Source organism: Parasteatoda tepidariorum, chromosome 9, assembly GCF_982258835.1.
Source record: "Parasteatoda tepidariorum strain Cologne lab strain chromosome 9, Ptep-v5.0, whole genome shotgun sequence".
Lineage (NCBI taxonomy): Eukaryota > Metazoa > Arthropoda > Arachnida > Araneae > Theridiidae > Parasteatoda > Parasteatoda tepidariorum.
The window spans coordinates 93,755,407-93,776,358 of NC_141763.1; the positions used below are offsets into that span (position 1 = coordinate 93,755,407).

Consider the following 20,952-nt stretch of genomic DNA (forward strand, 5'->3'; position numbering starts at 1 on the left):
ATGACGTCGAAAGCAAAATAGGTTTATGCGCATGTACCCCTTCTGGAAAGTCGCACAATGTTGATATGAATTGAAATATGCCGATGGATGCTGAAATTACTATGCCATTTGCATGAAACCCAACAAAAAAAATATTATCAGCTAATTTCGTTGGTCGAAGTATAATCACATTATTTTAATAAAGAATGTGAGCTAGGTAAGTCTTATTTTCTGAAGAGTACAGATAGTTTCTTTTAATCTCCCCCAACTATGAAGTTATAACTCTTCTATTTTTGTATGTTTTTCGTTTATAAACCTAACCAGTGTTGCCAGATTGGGCTACAAGTAGCGGATCGGGATACTTTTAAAAGTCCCCGCTACTGAAAATCGAATTTGGGCTACTTATTATTTTTCGAATGCTACAAATCTTAAAAATGCTCTACTTTTTTCCTCACAGAAATATATATAAATTTTTTTAATTTTTCCCCTTCCCATTATAAAATAATTCTGAAAGTTTGCAGTTTCTTTACCCTTTTCAAAGAAGACATTTTTTGTTGTTGTTAAAAACGCTTTAACTTTAGATTTAGGTTCTTGATTTGTCCATATCTATGTTTCAAATCGTAAACTCGTGAAATCGCAAAGATTTATATGGAAAAATATACGGAGAGTATGATGGGGAAAAAAATCTTCAACCACTATTAATCGGTTATCTTCTGGAAAAACAAATCAAGTGACTCGCTTCGCTTTGAAACTCAGAAAAATGAAATCTAGAGTCATTAAACATGCTGAATGAAATAGTTGTTGTGAATGACAATGAGTTTCCAAAAAATATCGTACTTTTAAATGCTTTTTATTAAATTCATTTTACTTTTGTAAATTACCCAGAGCCGGATTATACCTTTCGTAGGCCCTAGGCATAGCCGTTATTGGGCCCTCACCTCCTTCCCCCACTCCTCCCCTCTTTTCAAAATATATGCTAAAATTTTCTTGCATATTTTTTTTACATTTTTATTAATATGGATTTTAATTTACAAATTTGTTTATCGAACTTTATCTGAAATACCGACATACTGCCGATATTGCAGTTGATATCGATAATACCATTATGATTAGTTCGATCGATAACTATGTAAACACTTCACCATGAAGTATTACGCCACTTTAGATGTATTAATTTCAGAAATGACTAAAAGGCGTAAAGCTTACAGTGATTTGTACGATAATTTCGGTTTTCTTGTTCACAAAAATTTGTCAGAATCTGAGATTAAACTAAAAGCGCAAAATTTGGTGAAAATTTACTCATCCGATTTAGAAGAAAACTTTGTAGATGAATTTTTACTATTTTTAAATTTGTATGAACATAAATCTGCACAAGAAATGTTGAAGGCTCAAATTAAAGATAAACTCCTAATTTTCCTAACGTTCACATTGCATTAAGAATATATTTGTCAATTCTTGGATCAAATGCAGAAGGAGAAAGATCTTTCTCCCGATTAAAATTGATAAAAAATTATTGGCGTTCAACAATGAATCAAGATCGTTAAGCATCGCTCGCACTTATGTCTATTGAATACGACATTTTGCGTAGTTTGGAATTCGACAGCATAATACAAGATTTCGTTGAATCCAAAAATCGCAAAAAAGTTATATATTAGATCATAAGATTCTGCAAAATAATTTATTACCGAAAAATATTATATTTTTATTTGTATCTTCATAATTTTGTGCAAAATACACTTGTTGTTTTTAAAGCTAAATTATTTTTGTCAACAAATTTTTTTCTCCCAAGTTTTTCGTAGGCCCCTGAATTTCGTAGGCCCTAGGCACGTGCCTAGTGTGCCTATAGGTTAATCCGGCCCTGAAATTACCATATATTTACAGTTTCACGAAAAATAGCATTCCAGGAAATATGGAAATTTCAAATAAAATTGAAAACTTTTCTCTGAACATTTGCTTATCGCATACTTGTCCACCATTTTCAGATTTGCCAATAGAATTATTACCGCAAAAATCCCAAATTGGAGATTTATAAAATTAGTGGCGCTGTCTCTTACCAACAAAGCGGGACAATTTTTTTCCTGATGGCATTCCTACAAATGGGATAGATTTCTGGTGCAAGGTCACAACAATTAAAAATGCAGGTGATGATCTTGCCTTTAAGGAATTGTTTCAATTTGGATTAAATATGTAAAGTTTACCGATTAGCAATACCACAGTTGAGAGAGTGTTTTCAAGGGTAACATCAACAAACACCAAACTTTGAAACAGAATGAGACTTTAACTTTTATCATCAATTCTTCGAATTAAAATGATGTTTGAAGATAGAAATACATGTTGCTATGATTTTATACCATCAGCTAAAATGCTCAAATTTAATTCATCGATTTATCATGGGGAATCATCGACAGAGGAAAATGAAGAGGCAGATCACATACTTTCGGTTATATAATTCTAATATCTTGTACTACAATAATTTTGCATTTAGCATTTTTAGTGGGTTAACTCAGTCAAAAGAATAAGCTAATGTGTTAAGACGAATATTTCAAAAATTTCTGCAATTTTTTCCTTCTTTTCTAAATTAAATATTGCTGAAAATTATTTTATTTTAAATAATTAATTACAAAATTTAAAAATATATTTTTATTAATAGTATCTTTTTCTACAGAACTACCTAGCCTTCTACGTATTAAAAAAAGATTATGAAAAAATAATATTTCATATACAAAAAAAAACATATTTTGATTCACAACCAGGATATTAATTTTGATAGAAGATTGGAAAGTGGGGTTACTTTTCCCGACTGATTTTTGCACATAAAAAAGCTTGAAAAAACGCGCTGTCCAATATTATTATAATATTAGTGTTTTTCATATTACGCGTTCTTTCAATTTAAAACTTTCAGCAAAACAAACCACAAATGAATTCAGGAGACTCCGCAAGCTTGCTATGATGCTACCCAAAATATAGCAGACGGCGCTGTTTTACAGAAATATAGCCAAATAAATTAGAACACTCAAAACATGGCAAACTTTACACTTTATTAATGCTGTGATATTAATTTTGTTAATATATATAAATATATATTTTTTTTATTTATTTATTCGTTTATTTTTTGGGCTACAAAATGTTCGAATCCGCTACTTTTGGAGCTCCCATTCGCTACTTTTTAATCATAAGTTCTGGCAACACTGAACCTAACCCAGGCACGTGTTTTCCTTTGAAACATTACTTTGGGCTGAGAGAATTTAAGTTCAATATGTAAATAAATAGATGATATGATAATAAATGGTGAATTATTACATTAAAAAATATATTTTTTCTATAAGTTATAGTTTTGGTTCCGATACGAACATTATATTAAGTTATAGAATTTTGTATTTATATATTTTTTAAGGTTTTATTGAATTTGCTGTTTTTAAGTATCCTTCCATTAACAGTCATATGCATAATTCATGTCATTGTGCAGCTCTAGTGCGACGTATATAAAGTATCTATTTATGTAATTAATTTCTTGACAAAATATTGAATGGTACTTTAAATACTTTAGTTTTCGGCAGTGTTTTTTCTATTCTGTTAGTAATATAAATAATTTTATCTATTTAATAACTCTTAGTTAATATCTTAATTGAAAAAAAAATAATTATAGGAAAAGTTTGTAAATAAACAAAACATTTATAATGATGTAACATCTTACAACATGCACATCTTGATTTCAAAACACCTTTCATTTTTATAATTAATGGAAATTGATAATTTGAAATTTTTTTCAAAGGATAATTGCTGAAAAAAAGAAAAGAATCGCCAGAGCATAAATTATTTACTTTACTATTATTTTGTTTTGTTGCAACAATATATTTCACATTTAGGATATTACATGATTAAGAATAAATAATTAGTTACATACATTTTGTAAACTAATTATTTATTCTATTTCTATTCTATTAACTAATTATTTATTAATATGTGACATATATCATACCTTTCATTTTTACAATGTATGGAAATTGATAATTTTAAATTTGTTTCAAAGGATAATTGTTGAAAAAAAGAAAAGAATCGCCAGAGCATAGATTATTTACTTTACTATTATTTTGCTCTGTTGCTACAATATATTTCACATGTAAGATATTACATGATTAAGAATAAATAATTAGTTGCATATGTTTTGTATTTTAGCGTTTAAAATATCCGTATTAACACTAGGTTTTAAATAAATCCATTTCAATGGCATACGGAGGTGTAGGGATACCAGGGACAAATTTCATGAACTCATTTTAATGCTAATGCCTGAAGGAATTATGGTACTTTTATATTTCAAATGCAGTAAATGAGTAACCAAATTATTTGTGGTACTTAATTGTAGACAATAGATACACTATAGAGATATTGTGGTAATAGTGTTTTTCTGACTCCAAAGATTGATGAGTAAAAAATATTCTTCATTTTCATTACAGTCAAAAATGTTTCAATTTTAATGTTATCAAATGTTATAATTTAATTTGTTTAAAAGTCCTAATATATCTTAAATTGTTTTCTTGCAGCTAGTAGGGAAGAGTGGGGTCAATTGTAAAATTTTTTACTTAACTATTTTTAACTAACAAAAAATCCAATATATTATTAGTATTAATTGACAGACGAGTAAAGTAGAATATCCTCTACTAGAGAAAAAATAAATACCTTATTTTAAATGTTATTATATTAGTTATTAACAATTTTTGACAGTCGTGCACTTGTTACGATTGTCCCCACTTACGGGGTCAATTGTAACAGTTCATAAATTCAACTAAAACATAATTAATTATACATATTAGCATAGTTGTGATATATTTTTTATTGATCAAAATAGTAGTGATATTTTAGGAGTAAAAATAATAATGAGCAGAGACCTAAAGGGTTAAACTTTAAACTTCAAGGGGTTAAAAATTTTAATTTAAGCTGTGAAAGGTGACAAATAAAATAATGCACATGCAACATAATATAAATGATATAGGAAACTATTGGTGGTTCTTTAAGAGTTAAGTAATGGTTCGTAAACATAAGATTATTTATTTTCAGCTGTTACAATCGTCCCTTTACTTATTGTTACAATCGTACCCAAGACGCCATTTCAGCTTCATTTGTTAAAAACAATGCTAGTTAATTAACAAAACTAATATTTTTTTTTAAATGTTAATTAAGGTGTCCACTAACATATTCGGTTAATAACTTTTATTTGTTTAAACAAAATTACTTTGTTTTAATATAATATTCTAATACCAAAAAAAGTACTTACGTAGCGTGAAAATATATTTTGAGATGTAACTCTTTCAAAAGTACATAAAAATGGTTGCCAGCAGGGGTGTACATTTAGATTTATTAAATACACCTTGTGCTCCACCTAGGAACCAAATCTAGAACGCGACACTCGAAATTTTTGCTCTGTTACAATCGTACCCTGTTACAATTGACCCCACTCTCCCCTACCTATCTAATGAAACATACAATTTCCTCATTAACGCAATATTGGTATTCTTGTAAATAATTGAAAGTTTGAATATATTTATACGTCAATCAGATACCCCTTTGATCGGATCGTTATGGCCATGAGTTATCTGATTCATTCAAATTATTAAATAAAACAAAATTTGTTTATTGGTTTATATTTTTCTTTTGTGCCTTCAATTAATTTTCAACTACATTTTTGCAGACAGCTTTCTATTTGAAGGGCCAGATTATTTTTCTACTGTAAAGAAGATTTTTATCCAACCACTAATTTTGATGTCTAAATTGAGGACACTGACTTATTGAACTTACAATCACAGGTCATTTAGAGAGAAATCACCAGTGCAACTAAGACAATTACTAAGGCTAGTGACAGATCATCAAGCAGATTTTTAACTGATTTTCCAAGTAACCTTGAGACCAACGGCTTATTATTAAGTCATTTTTGTGTTTTTCCTTTTTAAATAAAAGAGCAAAAATAATAAACTGTAATTTATTGTACTTAAGGACTTTTGACTGAAATTTTCATTTCTTATATTTTGAAATTTCTATTACCTATATATTTTCTAAAACAATTGATCAAAATGTGTATATGTATATAAAAGAAGTTTGTATTCATGAAAATGCCCTTGATAAATTACATTTTTGTCTAAAATAATTTTCAAACAATATGCATTGAAATTTTGTGCAATATTATATTTAATCATATTTTATAAATAATAAAAATTTTTCATTGATATCTGGAACAATTTAATGCTAAAAGAATTGCCACATATAGTAGAGTCAACTTAAACTAATTTCTTTGACTGCCAAAGCCATTGAACACATATAGCACTATTCTTAAAACTACTCTATTTTTGTATTGCTCATTTCAAAATTGCTACAAAATTTTTGAAAGTATTTAAAAATTAGACAAACAGTAAACACATATTGAATTCTGATTTAATACCTGTTGAATTCAGTTGCGTCCAGAAACGAGCCTTTTGCGTCCATTCCGACCCCCTATGAGACTGTCGCTTAATACATTGCAGGTTCAAGTGTATTTGCTTTGTCTGTCTATCTGTTTTGAATGCCTGTGCGTATTCAGTTTTATTTTATTTTAAAAACAAATAATCATAGATTTTATTCGTTTGACACTCTATAATTTTAATTTGAATTATTTTCTTAAGAGCCTTTGAATCCCCATTATTTGTAATTAAATTCTATATAGCAAAATTTTTTCCTCGTTGTTTTATCTGGTACATAAGTTTTTTTAAATCAAATATGGTGGATTTTTTTGACATACTTCTTTGATGCATCCAAATTCACTTAAAATGATTTTAACTGTATATTGCAAAATGTTTGCCTCATTGCTTTATCTTGCATAATTTTTTAAAATTTCCATTTATTATTTCTACTATGGCTATAAGTCTGCTTACTAAAAGGCATATAATATATAAATTATTAGTCCAGGGGGAAGAATGTTTCAGCGATAATGAATTTTTTAAAATTATATTTGGCAGATTAAGTTAATTACTGCTAGTTTCTTATTTCCCTAGATGTAGTTAACCTTTTTTGTCTGTATGCATTATTCAAATGTGTTATTATTTACATGTTGTCGACACTAGCATTATTTAAACCTTATTTACAAATCCAAATGTATACTGTTTCAAGTATTAAATAATTTTATTAATTTTTATTTCTGTTATTTATGAAGAGATATTTTTTGTTATGTAATTTTATTAAAATTGTATTTCCAAAATTCTGCTTTCATCTAGTTTTCAACCTTTATTTTACTGAATTTTATTATTTAGAATATTTTCTGAAAAAGTTTATTCACATTGCTTAGCAATTAGGTTTCTTTTATAAGATAATAAATTCATTATCCACAGTGGGTGTTCACTATTGTATTAGTGCTTTTGAAATAAAAATTTAATAAAAAAATTAGGTGGTGTTTTTTTAAAATTTTTATTATAAATAACAAAGTTAATACCTGTTTTTTGAAATGTAAATGAAATGAAAACTTTCTAGCATTCTGTTCTTTATTATAAGAATACAATTAAATCATTTTTAATAGGCTTTTTCTTGAGTGATTATAAATATATAGTTAACTGGAATGTTTCAATTTAAAGTTATCTTTCAAGAATTGTATTTTTTTTTATTCATAACTTTTTACATGTTTTATTTGTGCAAATATGATTTTTTCCATGACCCCCTATCTTTTTTTTTGGTCCCTGATTATCTGCAATTTTGGTCCAAATTTATTGGTATAATTTTTTGTCAAATGAAGTAGAACTACAAATATAAAAAAGCAACATCACTTTCTTTTTAATATTGTAAAAACTAAATTATCCCGAATTGTGCTAACCCAATAACTTGTCATCAGAATTTCGAAAATTATGAAAAATAAAAAATTTATTACTGATTTTAATGTTTTAATTTATTTTAATGCTATCTTAATATTATAAGGAAGCAGTGACTCTGATTATTAGTTGTACCTTTAATTATTATTGACAAATTCATAATGGTGTGATATTTTTTTCCAAGTAAAATTTGTAATATAGAACACTGAAAATTTTGGCATTAAACAATAAACAAAAAAGACGTTGTATGTTTTTTTTTACAATCCTTTTTTTGGTTTTGTTTCCATTTTGCAATATTTGAAATTTCTTAGACGAACCATCCAAATTGTCAAGCTTTAACTGTATTGAAATTAAGTTTAGTATATTAAATGTTCATAAGTTTAATAACTATACACTAAACATTTCACTATATTTTATTTTATAATAATACTTAATTTTATTTATTGACATTCAGAAGATTTGTAACAATCGTAAGTGGTCCTGAAGTAATTTTTCACGACGAAAAATAAATTGGCGTATCCCATTTGAGTACGTCTTGATGAAAAATATTAAGAAATGTTCGACATCTGGTGGAAAAATTGATAAAATGTAAGGTGATTGTTTAAGTTTATAAACGAACTTTTTTATTCTGCCTTACTGAATAGTAACTTCTGTTTCCCATAGTTTTTTTTTTTTTTAGCAATTTAAACAATCATAGACAATCCAGAATTTTGATATCTTTTTCCCTTTTTCTCAAATTTTATTAAGGCTATTTAAATTAATTGACATCTGGTGGAAAAATTGATAAAATGTAAGGTGATTGTTAAAGTTTATAAACGAACTTTTTTTATTCTGCCTTACTGAATAGTAACTTCTGTTTCCCATAGTTTTTCTTTTTTAGCAATTTAAACAATCATAGACAATCCAGAATTTTGATATCTTTTTCCCTTTTTCTCAAATTTTATTAAGGCTATTTAAATTAATTGACATCTGGTGGAAAAATTGATAAAATGTAAGGTGATTGTTTAAGTTTATAAACGAACTTTTTTATTCTGCCTTACTGAATAGTAACTTCTGTTTCCCATAGTTTTTCTTTTTTTGCAATTTAAACAATCATAGACAATCCAGAATTTTGATATCTTTTTCCCTTTTTCTCAAATTTTATTAAGGCTATTTAAATTAATTGAAACCGATTGTTTATATTTTCATTAATTAATGAAGCTCTTTCGGATAATTTTCCAAAACGAATACATTCATTCGGGTTAAATAATCATTAGAAACAAGCGATAAAGTATCACTGGATTGAAAGCTTCATTCTTTTCAAAAACATACAAATAGGAAAAATCAGTCTACATATTTCAAGCGCTGAAATATAGTTGCTCATTTTCAAGACATGAATGAGGAGAAACAAAAGTGATTTGAAGTATAAAATGTGAATATTTATATTTTAAATCCCTTTTGTTTCTTCTTATTCATGTCAGGCAAGTCTAGAAAAAGCAATCTTTAAATATGTGAATTGTCATTTCCAATGTATATATTTTTTAATCAAGTAGTGTCTTACAGGTTGTTTCGAATACTTGCTGCGTATTTAAAATTATATAAAGTTATTCTCTAAAAAAATTTATAGTACATAGTACTTATTAAAAACTAAATAATAAATTATTTTTTTATTTTATTAAAATCTGAAAAAATTCTGAACTAAATATTCAAGTCTTAGACTAAAACTTTTAAATGACGAAATCTAAAATTTCATAGGTAACTGTCCAAAAGTTCTTGATGAATAAAAATTTCGACATATGTTTTTTAAATTTTATCACTCAAAAAATTTTTCATCAGATTTTGTTAAAATTTTTATTTTGTTTTGTAAGAAATACCAATAAAATTTAAAAAACGTCATGTACCACAATTTTGATTTTTCAAGAACTTATTGATTCCAATGAAATTTCAGATTTCGGCATTTAAAACAATTTTTTTTTAATATGATGCCAACATTTCCTTTGAACACTTCTTTTATTATCATAAAGTAAAATTATAAATTTTATTTTCATTGAATAACCTTTGGATATACTAGTTATGATCAACAATGTTTTGATTTGTTTAAATAGTCTCAGAAAAATTGGGAATTAAGTAAAAGAAAAATTATCACTGAACTTTTGATCGCCCTCCAGACAAAAATTTTCGAACAATACTTTCATTCATATTTCCAAGGGTACCCTCTGCTTCATAGTTTTTCGTTACGCATTATCAAATTTTTATACATTATCACTAGCAAACAATATCCTTGAAAGCTAATTACTAAAAAAATAATCTTCGAGCATATAATAATGAAAATATTACACTTGCTCATAAATATTTAAAATTAAAACATACAAATATTTTGAATAATGACATTGAAATATAAATTATGAAATAGGAAGAATTTTCAAGCATTAATAACTTTTATTGTTGTTCACAATTTTCTTTTCTTTGACATAATACATTTTTTCATCTTCTTTTCTGTTTAAAGCTGCCGGACAGCATCGATTTCAATAGCGAAAGTCTAATAATAACACTTCATTATTCACAGGAGATACATTTCTTTGAGAAATCTCAGATCGTACAAAACTTTTTCCAATAACCTGAAGCAAAAATCAAACAAACTTAAATTACAGTACATTTTAAAAATACTTTCATTACTAAAGCATAAAAGCAACTTAATTTTAAATAAGAGTTTTTTACTAATTATGTATTAGATAAAACTACAGTCAAAAAGTTGGAGTTACGGCAATCTTTAGTCAGGGGGAAACAGGGTTTGCTGAAACCTAAGTATTTTTCTGTAATGAAAAATAAATAAAATCAACAAAAGTGTGGAGAAAAAAATTTCCCCTATGATAAATAGAGTTTTTTAGAAATATTCTAAATGTATACTTGTATATACAAACAAATTAATAAATGAAATTATTCCGAGAATGAATATTTTAAGACTTTAGTCTTATATGGAAGACAAAATTTCATTATAAAATAACTGAAATGATTCTTTAGATAATTTAAAGCCAGCTTTAAATTATAAATAAACACATAAAGGCAATTCCTAAAAGCATCGTCAAATCATATATTCTTGGAATGTAAAAGCACATATTAAACATTCATAGCACAAGATAGTTCATCTGCATTTTACGATAAATTAATTCGTTGCAATATCTTTTAAGAAAAATATTATCTTATACTTTTATCCTTATAGTTTTTGCATTTGATTGCATGAAAAGGGATTATAAAATTTTATCGCTTGTTTCTTAACATTGCAAGTACGTAATTTTAGGATTTTTCATTGGGTATACCTAAATATGTATTAAATATAATCAATAAATTGAAAGTAGACAATGAAATTATTTCCATGATGAACAAACAATATTTACAAAATGCATGCACATTTCATTAATATATTTTCATCAATGCATTTTATTCATTCATATGCTTTCATGATGCTTATTATTAAATTTAAACTACCTTTTGCTACTAACAATATTTTTATGAAATATAATATTTACCACAACATTATCTTCCATTTTCACTGCAAAATCTTTTTCATTAGTCTATTTATATCATAAATTTGTTAACAAAATTCACATTGTTACAATTCATTTGTTAAGAAAACAATATTTTTATAAAATATAATATTTACCACAGCATTATCTTCCATTTTCACTACAAAATCTTTTTCATCAGTCTATTTATATCATAAATTTGTTAACGAAATTCAAACTACTGAAATAATTTTTACTTATACATTTTTATGCAAATATGTATAGTTACTGATTTATATTTATTAGAGAAATAGCGGATAAGTTTAAAGCACAATTTAATTTCCTAATTTCGACAAAAAAAAATTAGAAATTCAATCTAACTGATAAAATTTTAAAATTTCTCTTGGTTTAAGGTTTATCTCCTTGATAAACTCTGGATAGTATTAAAATCAACAGATATTGAACAGTCCGAAAGAATGTCTTATGGAGAAATCAGAGGTCTAAATACTGAAATGTCAAATATCTGAAAATAATTATTGGTCGCCAAGACCATGTAACCAAGTTCACTAACAAATAGATAAACAATGGCACATTTTCCTTAAACGGCCGATATAAGCCACAATAATACACCCAGGTGAATATCTCAAATTATTATCAATAACACAGTAAATCAAAAAAATAACATTATGATCATAAACAAGGATAACTATTAAATACAATATTAGTAAGAGGTGATAAATATTGTACTGTATATCATAAAAATTTTACTTTAAAGAATTTATTAGGCATGTTACTTTAAACCATAGATTCTCCACCTTTTGAACATTGCCGCCCCCTAATGAGAAGGAAAAATTTAAATGCCCCCCGTGAGAAAATCCAGTTATTTAGAGCATGGGGAAGGAGAGGCTGTGCTGAATTATAATGCGCAACATTTTAAGCAATTTTTTTACGCATTAAATTTGTTTAATTTTTTTAAAATTAATTTGCAAGTTAACTCGATACTTTTCAACAAGCAGGTAATCGTGGTCTTTTTGTTGTAGTTAAAATAAATATGGTAATGAAAAAAACACTACAAAAGAAACCTATGCTTAAAAAAAGTCATTTATTATCAAATAGATAACTAAAAAACACCCAAAAATAATTTTTCTACTTTAAAAAGTAGTATGTCAGGGGGATGATTGTGCTTGATGGTTCACAGCATATTTTTTAACATTCGGTTCAATATTTTCAGTGAGGTAAAGTCGCAAGTCCCCCCGTTTTCTCTTTTTTGTGACTGGATCCGTCACAGCACTGAATTTTTATTCCGCAAAGTAGGAGAAAGGGAAGGCAAAAGTCCAAAGTCCAGGGCAGCGATGACTAATGTCACTTTGAAGTCAAATTTCTGTGAGACGATCACTATTTCAAATTTTCATTGGTAGAAAGTTCGACCAATTTTTCCTAAATCCAAACCTCTACTGTTTCAATATTCACAAAAGGGTTCATAACCCATTGAGTGACTTCCAGGAACAAGACATCGTTAAAACGGTTACAGAATTCCATGTGTAAAGACTCAAGGTGTTGACAATATTCTTGTGTATCATCAGAGGAAATTTTACCATTAATTTTAAGATCCGATGAGATTGGAAATTGGCTGAACTCATTTCGATCAAAATTCTGCTTCTTCAAAATTATTTTTTTAAGAAAGACAGAAATAACTGATTTTGTAGTGATCAAATTGTAGAATAATACCATTAAATTTTGAAGATAAATCCGTTGTGTATGCAACGTCTCTCTTAAGCAATTAATTAGCAATCTGTCTCTCAGAGCTACACCTCTGTCTTCCAGGAACTCAAACACAAAAAAAAGATTATAAAACTTTGGATTTGGAGAGTCAACAAATCTTGGTGTGTAAAAGCGAGCGATTGAATTCTTCATCGTTTTTCTTACACAGCCATCTGAATAATCAATCGTTGAGAGCATTACTTCGAATTTTGTTCACAGCAGAGAGATTAACATATTGCAATGACTGATGCAAACGGTCGCTGAGATTTTTTTCCAACTAAATGCTGTCTGTGAATCAAGCAATGAACATCTAAAGTATGAGGTTCCTCCCTCTTCAAAAGGGCGATAAGCCCACTACGTTGACCCACCATTGCAGGAGCTCCATCAGTGGCAACAGATATAATATTCGCAAGAGGAATATTCTTTTTTTAAAAATATTCTTTGACAGTTTTAAAAATGGTATCACTTTTGGTATCTACTATCAAGCTTCTTGCGAAAAGCATCTTTTGAATAATTTTACCTTCCTTAACACGTGCATCAATAGTAAAACCTCATTACTTGGCAAGATTGACTCATAAACTTGAAGGGAAAATACGTTGGATATCAAATGTTTGCATAAGGAAACTCCAACGTCTTCAGCCATCTCATCAATTCGTCATTGCACAGCATCGATGCTTAATGTGATATTTCTTTTTTGCATTGGATGTGGCTAGATGGCGTAAAATTTTTTCCTTTCCTGATGACCGGCAGTATCAACTCTTTGCCGATGGCATGAAAGATTCCCAGATTTAGCAATTAATTTTGATATATTATGAGAGGCTATCAAATCATAGTCACATTTTTCTGATGAGGTTGCTAGTAAGCCTGAGCCTCAAGAAGCCTTCAGAAACTTGTCCTTTATGTTCGCGAAAAATAGTTAATATTTATTTTGATCGCCAGGGCGAATTTTTTGCAAATGTTTCTGCCTCTCGGGAAGGTTTCATTGCCTCATTAGATAAAATTTTGTTGCAAAGTATAAACATGCGTAGTTGAGAGTTCTACGGCGATTGAACAAATCCGAACTTCAAGTACGAGACACTGTATTGACGACACTTGCTTTCGTAAACCGACATTGTTGGCGACAGCAAAATACAAACGATGGACAAAAATAAACTATTTCTCAAAATTAATAAACAATTTACGATAAAGAACTAATTCACTCTCGTACCTGGCCAATTAAACAATGAAATGGAATCGAAATAAGGGGGACTGAAAGGAAGAGCACGAAAACCATCATAAGAAACATGGGTCAAATCAAACATTCATACTGAAAACGCATGCATTTCAATTTTCTCCAAATTGCTTGAATGAGTGAGAGGCAAAAACATGACACATACGCTGCGCTGGCACGAATTGGAGAATATAGGTAGCATAAGTTCGTTTTATTGCTGGTACAAATGGTGAATCGGATAATCTTAATTTATTATATTAATTTAATCTTTTTTCTTCAATATCAATTTTAGATTAATTTTATTTATTAAATTAAACTTAATTTAATGATTTTATTTTTCAGTTTTAAAATTAAATTTGAATGGGAAAACATGCTCCTCGCCCCCCTACCACCTAAAACATGCCCACCGTCCCCCTACTGTCCAAAACAAGTTCACCACCCCTTAGCATACTCCCACCGTCCCCACCAGGGGGCAGTAGCGGTCCCGTTGAGAAACAGTGATTAAAACTAAATGAAAAACTCTTAGTAAAAAAAAAATCTCAATGACAAATTTTTAATAATAAATTCTTTTATTTTATAAATTGAATGCTCTAGGATTAGCAATGATTATTTTAATTATAAATAAAAAAAAAACTTTTAATTTAATTACCTGTTTTAAGTAAAACTAACCATTGCTTCTCCTTCCTTCTCCTTGGGGGCATCTGAGAGGTAGAAAAAAAGGGATTTCATGTTTTTTATTATAAACTAATTAATAATAATGCTCTTTTAAATATATTTATTTTATTATAATAAACATTCTATTCTGATATATTAATAATAAAACAGTCTTCTGTTTAAATAACATAGTTCTGAACCAAAACAACTGGTTTTATCAGTTGCTGCTGAACTAATGTGTTTTTCATACGAAACTCCTTTACATATCCCTCCCCTTACATTAATGACGTGAATAAAATTTATGAAAGCAATTTAAACTTATATATAATTATCCATGTAGCCTACACTATGCCATATCTACAATAACTTCTCTTCCTGTTTGTAGTTTTGTCTCTTTTCTGAAGCATATGAACTTAAACTTAACAATTTGCACATGGATGTGCGCAACAAAATTAGGTTTCATAAAAAAGAAAAGAAAAAAAAAACAATTTACATATTGCAATTTAAAACTTTACGTTTTGGGGACATAGCAGAAAAACGGCACAGCATTATTCAACCCTTTGAATGCTGTATTATTATAAGACACGAGTAACATTTATAATAAGCAATAAAAATCAATACTATTTAAATGTTTAAAAATTTTATCAGTTGAAATCACAAACAAAAGTTTAATGAAAATAATAAATTACTTACTTCACTGCATTATTAATCCACAGTTTCAAATGCAAATGTAAATAAGATAATGGTTGAAAAGCTTTGCTGTCGCAGCACAGCGCCACGGGACAGTACACGGCATGTCCCGCACGCACAATTTCATCCTGACGTCATTGCTTAGAAAATCTCGTTTTCCCGAGAATGAGGGGAAAAATTAAATATTCCCTTTCATAAGGATTGGAATGGTTTTCATTTGGAATCACGCGGCCGGGTACATATGCCCCTCATTCAAAAGCCAGAGATATGAAAAAATCGAGGTACAAATGAGGTATAAACAAGGTATATTTTAAAGGTATAAAGGAGGTTGTTATTTATTTACGTCGTTAGGTTGAAAAGGGTGCAAATGAATACCTCAATATCAACCTCAAATATACCTTTAATATACTTCCAGAGGTATATATGTTTCAACCTGAGGTGTTTAATTTTACCTCTGTGGAGAGGTAGATATTTACTACTTTAAGGTGTTTTATTTTCAACCTTAGGCTATTACTTAGTAACCTGTAGTATATTTTTTTACGCTTGTAGAAGTAATTATTCAACAACCTAAGGTGTTTCATTTAACACTTCAGGTTAATATAAATTTACCTCATGTGTATTTTTTGACAGTTGGAAAGATAATTTCTTACTAACGTGAAGTGTATTATGTCCGACCTCAGGTAATTATTTTCAACCTCAAGTATCTAATTTTATTCTTGTAGAGATATTTATTTATTAACCTATGTGTCGTTTTACACTTCAGGTTATTATAAATCTACCTCAGGTTTATTTTTTAACAGTTGGAAAGGTAATATTTTACTAACGTGAGGAGTATTAAGTTCTACCTCTGGTAATAATTTTTCAACCTCAAGTGTAGATTTTTATACTTGTAGAGGTATTTATTTATCAACCTATGGTTTGCCGTTTTACACTTCAGGTTGTTATAAATCAACCTCAAGTGCATTTTTCGACAGTTGGGTAGCTTGATTTTTATGAACGTGAGGTGTTCGATGTTCTACTTTAGGTTGTTATTTTTTAACCTCAGGTATTGATTTATATAGTTGTTGAGATATTTATTTACCTCTCTAAGGTGTGCCATTTTACACTTCTGGTTGTTATAAATCAACCTCAAGTGAATTTTCGACACTTGGAAAGGTTATTTTTTGTTAACGTTACGTGTTCCATGCTCTACTTTAGGTTATGTTATTATTTTGTAACCTCAAGTATATATTTTTGTATTTTTAGAAATATTAATTTATCAACCTAAGATGCGACATTTTACACTTCAGGCTTATGTATCTCAACCTAAAGCTGTTTTTTTAGTACTTACGAGGGTAATAATTCCCAATCTTGATGTGTTAAACGCTCCACCTAGTTTATTAATTTTTAACCTCACTGTATAAAAAATATAACATATATAAAGATATTATATATATTATGTGAAGAATAATGTATATCATCACATTTTTTCAGCATATAACTTGAAATTGTCTGTCGACAACTTTTCCATAGTTACTGGAATGACGCTCTCATCTGCTCCTGAATCCACTAAAAACTTCATTCTTGTGTGTCTAATTAAATTTTCTGAGATATCCGACGTAGCAATTGATTTTAGTTTCTGAAGAAGCTGGCTTAGTTTCATATCGCCAAGTTCAATCCCGCTAATAACTCTGCGTATTTTAACATTTTCACTTTCTTCAACTAGGTTTAGAAACCTATCTTTGGAGTTTGCATATTTTGTTTTACTTTCATCACTAATTATTTCCCAGATATTTTTTATGTATTTTGGTTCCAATTGATATTTAAACTTTGTTTTTTCTGATGCTATACTACTTATTTTAGACTGCGCTTCAACTTAATTGAGCCATATTTCCGGTTTATATATCCAAATTGGAGGAATTTTTGCACTTACTTTGTGTCACTCCTGAAGGCTATCTTTTTTCTCTTATCGCTATCATCTCTAAGGGCATCATCTTCTACGGGTCACCAAATTGTAGGGTTCCTATGTGAAGGCGTATACAGAGTACAAAGGACAATTTAACAAAACAACTTGTACTTACATATTTACAACTTGCTTATAAATGAAATACAATTTTTATCACAACAAAAGAAGCTTTTTAAATAATCTTAATTCTATTATTGTATCACTGAGTTGAATAATCTTAATTCTATTATTGTATCACTGCCACTGACTGAGTTGAAAACTTTAAAAATTAAAATAAAATTAAACAAATCATGCTTATGTCTACTCTACACATATAATTTTTCGAATTCGATGGGTACAAATCTTTGCGGATCTGTCAAAGGACTCAATTTTAAATGCCACTGTGACTGTGAACTGGAAAGAATTGCTTATTTAGAGTAACGTATAACCAATATTTAAGCTGGCCATTATGAATAGTAGACAATTCATCTCTTTGGTCACATAAAAATGTAGGCTAGTAAGACAATGATGTTATTTCAAAGACTGGAAACATATTTTCGATGTACTTAATTCCTTAGAGGAAATAAAAGAGCATTAAACTCTTGACGAAATTACAAGTATTTGCTAACAGTAGGGAAGATGCGGGGATTCCAGAACAGTGATATCCTGTGGTGCTGAGTTGAGTTGCTTGCGTCCTGCTGTCGAGCTGGGTTGAGTTGTTTGCCCCTTGTTTTAGTTTTGGTTTCGGTTTCCGAAATTTCTTACTTCCGGTGGTAACAGTGAATGAGTTTTGGTTTCGGTTCCCAGATTTTTTAACTTCCGGTGGCAGCACATGAGTCAGTTTCGGTTTTTCAAAATTTCTGAATTTCGAAGGCAACAAGTCTAATTTCGGTTTACACAAAAAAAAAATGCCTTACATTTTGTAATAGCTTAAAATTTAAAGTTCCAAATCGACGGTGGCAACACCTAAATTAATTTTTTTCGAATGGCACTACATGATTTTAAGTGACTCCAGTTCATGTCGCCACCTGGTGAGTGAAATATGTATTACTTTCAAATATTCTAATTTTCCAACTCATTACAGTGCTGCCATCTACTGAATTAAATAATTTATAATATTTATTTAGAAATGATGCATTAATAATGGCGCCAACTAGTGAATAAAATGGATAACGAAAGTAAAAAAAAAATTAAAAATCCTACAAAATGAAAATAAATAATGATATTTAATTTAGGATTTGAACTCACAACCTCAGAACAAAATGCTTCCATTGGATACTGATTTGTCAGGCACGCTAACCAGTATTCAATGGACGTATACAGTACAGAGGAAAACTTATGATTTCAGTGAAATAAATTTAAACTCGCAGGCGGTTAAATCTTAGTTACATTTTTTCGTTGATCTCGCAATGACAGCTACCTATTTCTGCCCCCATTGCGAACTGATCGAATTTAGACTTAGTTTCGATTATGTTCAATTTAAATTCTTGATTTAATTTTTGTGTTTGATGTTTTGCTTTTGTTTCTGTATTTTGTATATTTCATCTCTATCTGTATTTGTATTTTTCTTTTCTTTTGATCTCTGTACGGCGTTAGGATAATGTCTGTATCGCCTGCTGCACTGGAAATTAAAAAAAGTTTCGATTATAACATTAATTTAGAGCTGTGGCAACAATTTTATTTAGTCTATAAGTTAATTAATCTATTACGCAATTACACTAATGAGCAATAATGAATATGATATTAGCAATGAATGGTTGTCAGTTGTTAAACTGTCAGACGTCTTTGGTTGCGCCAAATTTTTAGTTTTTGCTATTTTGCAAGAGTTCGAACACGTATTAATATAGATATTTTAGAAACATAAATTTTGTTTTTATGAAAAAATTATTATCTTATTAAAAACCTAATATATAATATATCTATAGTATTTATTAAATCATATTTTTAATAACATTAATAAACTTGTTTCATCTTTAGACTTATTTTATTAACTGAAATAATTCAATTATTATATTAAAATACAAAAGTACTTATTTTTTATTCTTATGAAAAATATATTTGAATTAATTTTATTTTCTGACAGATAATATTATTAGATTAATATTATTAGATTTTTCTGATTCACTATACACTCCCGCACATTATCACTTATTTTTGATATGAATACTATTTCAGTTATAAGCAGGATTATTTTTCACTACTTTGTACGTTAAAAATTTAATATAGTTCTATATCGATTTATGGAAAATTAATATTATTCAAAATAAAAGATACTATTCAAGCTATATTATATGAAATTACATTATTTTATCTCTTCTATTAATATCGTTTTATCATATCAATTAATATTATTTTACATTACGATATTAATCAATATTATCTCATCAATCATCTCACATGAGTTAAATGAAAACGCATTAACAACGCAATTATATAAGTTAATGATGTTTTTGAAAAATATTTTCAGTGAGTACATACAATGACTAATAAACTGCAACTGTATGCGTATGCTTAGGATATCATCAATTATCTTTGAACCTAATCTTTTCATCTAAATTGCAATTGGCACGATATTCCAATTATGCCTCCTATTGTTTGTGATGGCGCGGAGATCAAGGGTAAATGTAATGAGAGTATAAATATGGGGAGAGTTCGCGAAAATAAAAGAAAGACGGGTTTTTTTTGGTAGAAGACTGGCACTCTGAGAAATTATTGTTTGGCAATATTACTCCAGTTTATCCAGTTTACAAACTAAACATATTGTCTGCTTTTATAATATTTTTGTGCTCTTTAACGTTGTCTACCTTAGTTCGTATTTTAGCACAAAGGTCGCCCACTTGTGTATTTAAACATAATTCAGTTTTGAATATTAAAAGTTGAGTAAAAATGTGGCTGACTGCATATATAGTAGCATCATTAGCTAGTATAGCTTTAAGTAGGAATGCATCAAATACTATTATACCCATAGAATCTCTGTATCCGGACGATGCTTATAACCACAGTAAGTAAATTAAAAAAATTTGAATGTAAACCATATTTATTGCATGATTTTTAGTTTAAAAATATTTAAATTATGGTTTTGCAGATGTTCAAACTAGCTTTTGTATGGATGATAAAAGTTAATGTCTGAAGATTTATTATTACTATCATGTTAATTAAATTTATTGCAATAATATAAGTATACATTCCAATCAAGCCGAATTCTTTTTAATATTTTTAGCATTTTAGGAATACGTTTTGTTGTAATTTGTATGCCACGTTTCTTGCAGGCAGAAGTTGCAGAGTTGTAACGTGCATCGTTATCGGCTGTTACTTTGGCTTAGTCATGCATACTTTGGCATGTTTTAGTGATGTTTAACACATTATGAGAAAAAGTTAAAATATAAACTCTTAATTAATTTTACATAATAAAATGATATTTTCTTTTAT

The 20,952-nt window shown here is 28.5% G+C and overlaps 1 protein-coding gene across 5 annotated transcripts in view; it reads left to right on the plus strand.

Annotated features, from left to right (window-relative positions):
* LOC107437758 (pancreatic lipase-related protein 2) overlaps nt 1-20,952 on the plus strand; it is a 56,688-nt gene that overhangs the window by 19,510 nt on the left and 16,226 nt on the right. Inside the window, exons 1-2 of one of the 5 annotated variants that reach the window (XM_087152379.1) lie at nt 20,186-20,284; nt 20,379-20,524. The exons of 3 other annotated variants lie outside the window; for them this stretch is intronic. In XM_087152379.1, the coding sequence (XP_087008505.1) occupies nt 20,410-20,524 (115 nt within the window). In that variant the 5' untranslated portion in view covers nt 20,186-20,284; nt 20,379-20,409. Of the gene's footprint in view, nt 1-20,183; nt 20,525-20,952 lie in introns of those variants that run through there. One more of the 5 variants, XM_087152378.1, reaches the window with a different exon arrangement.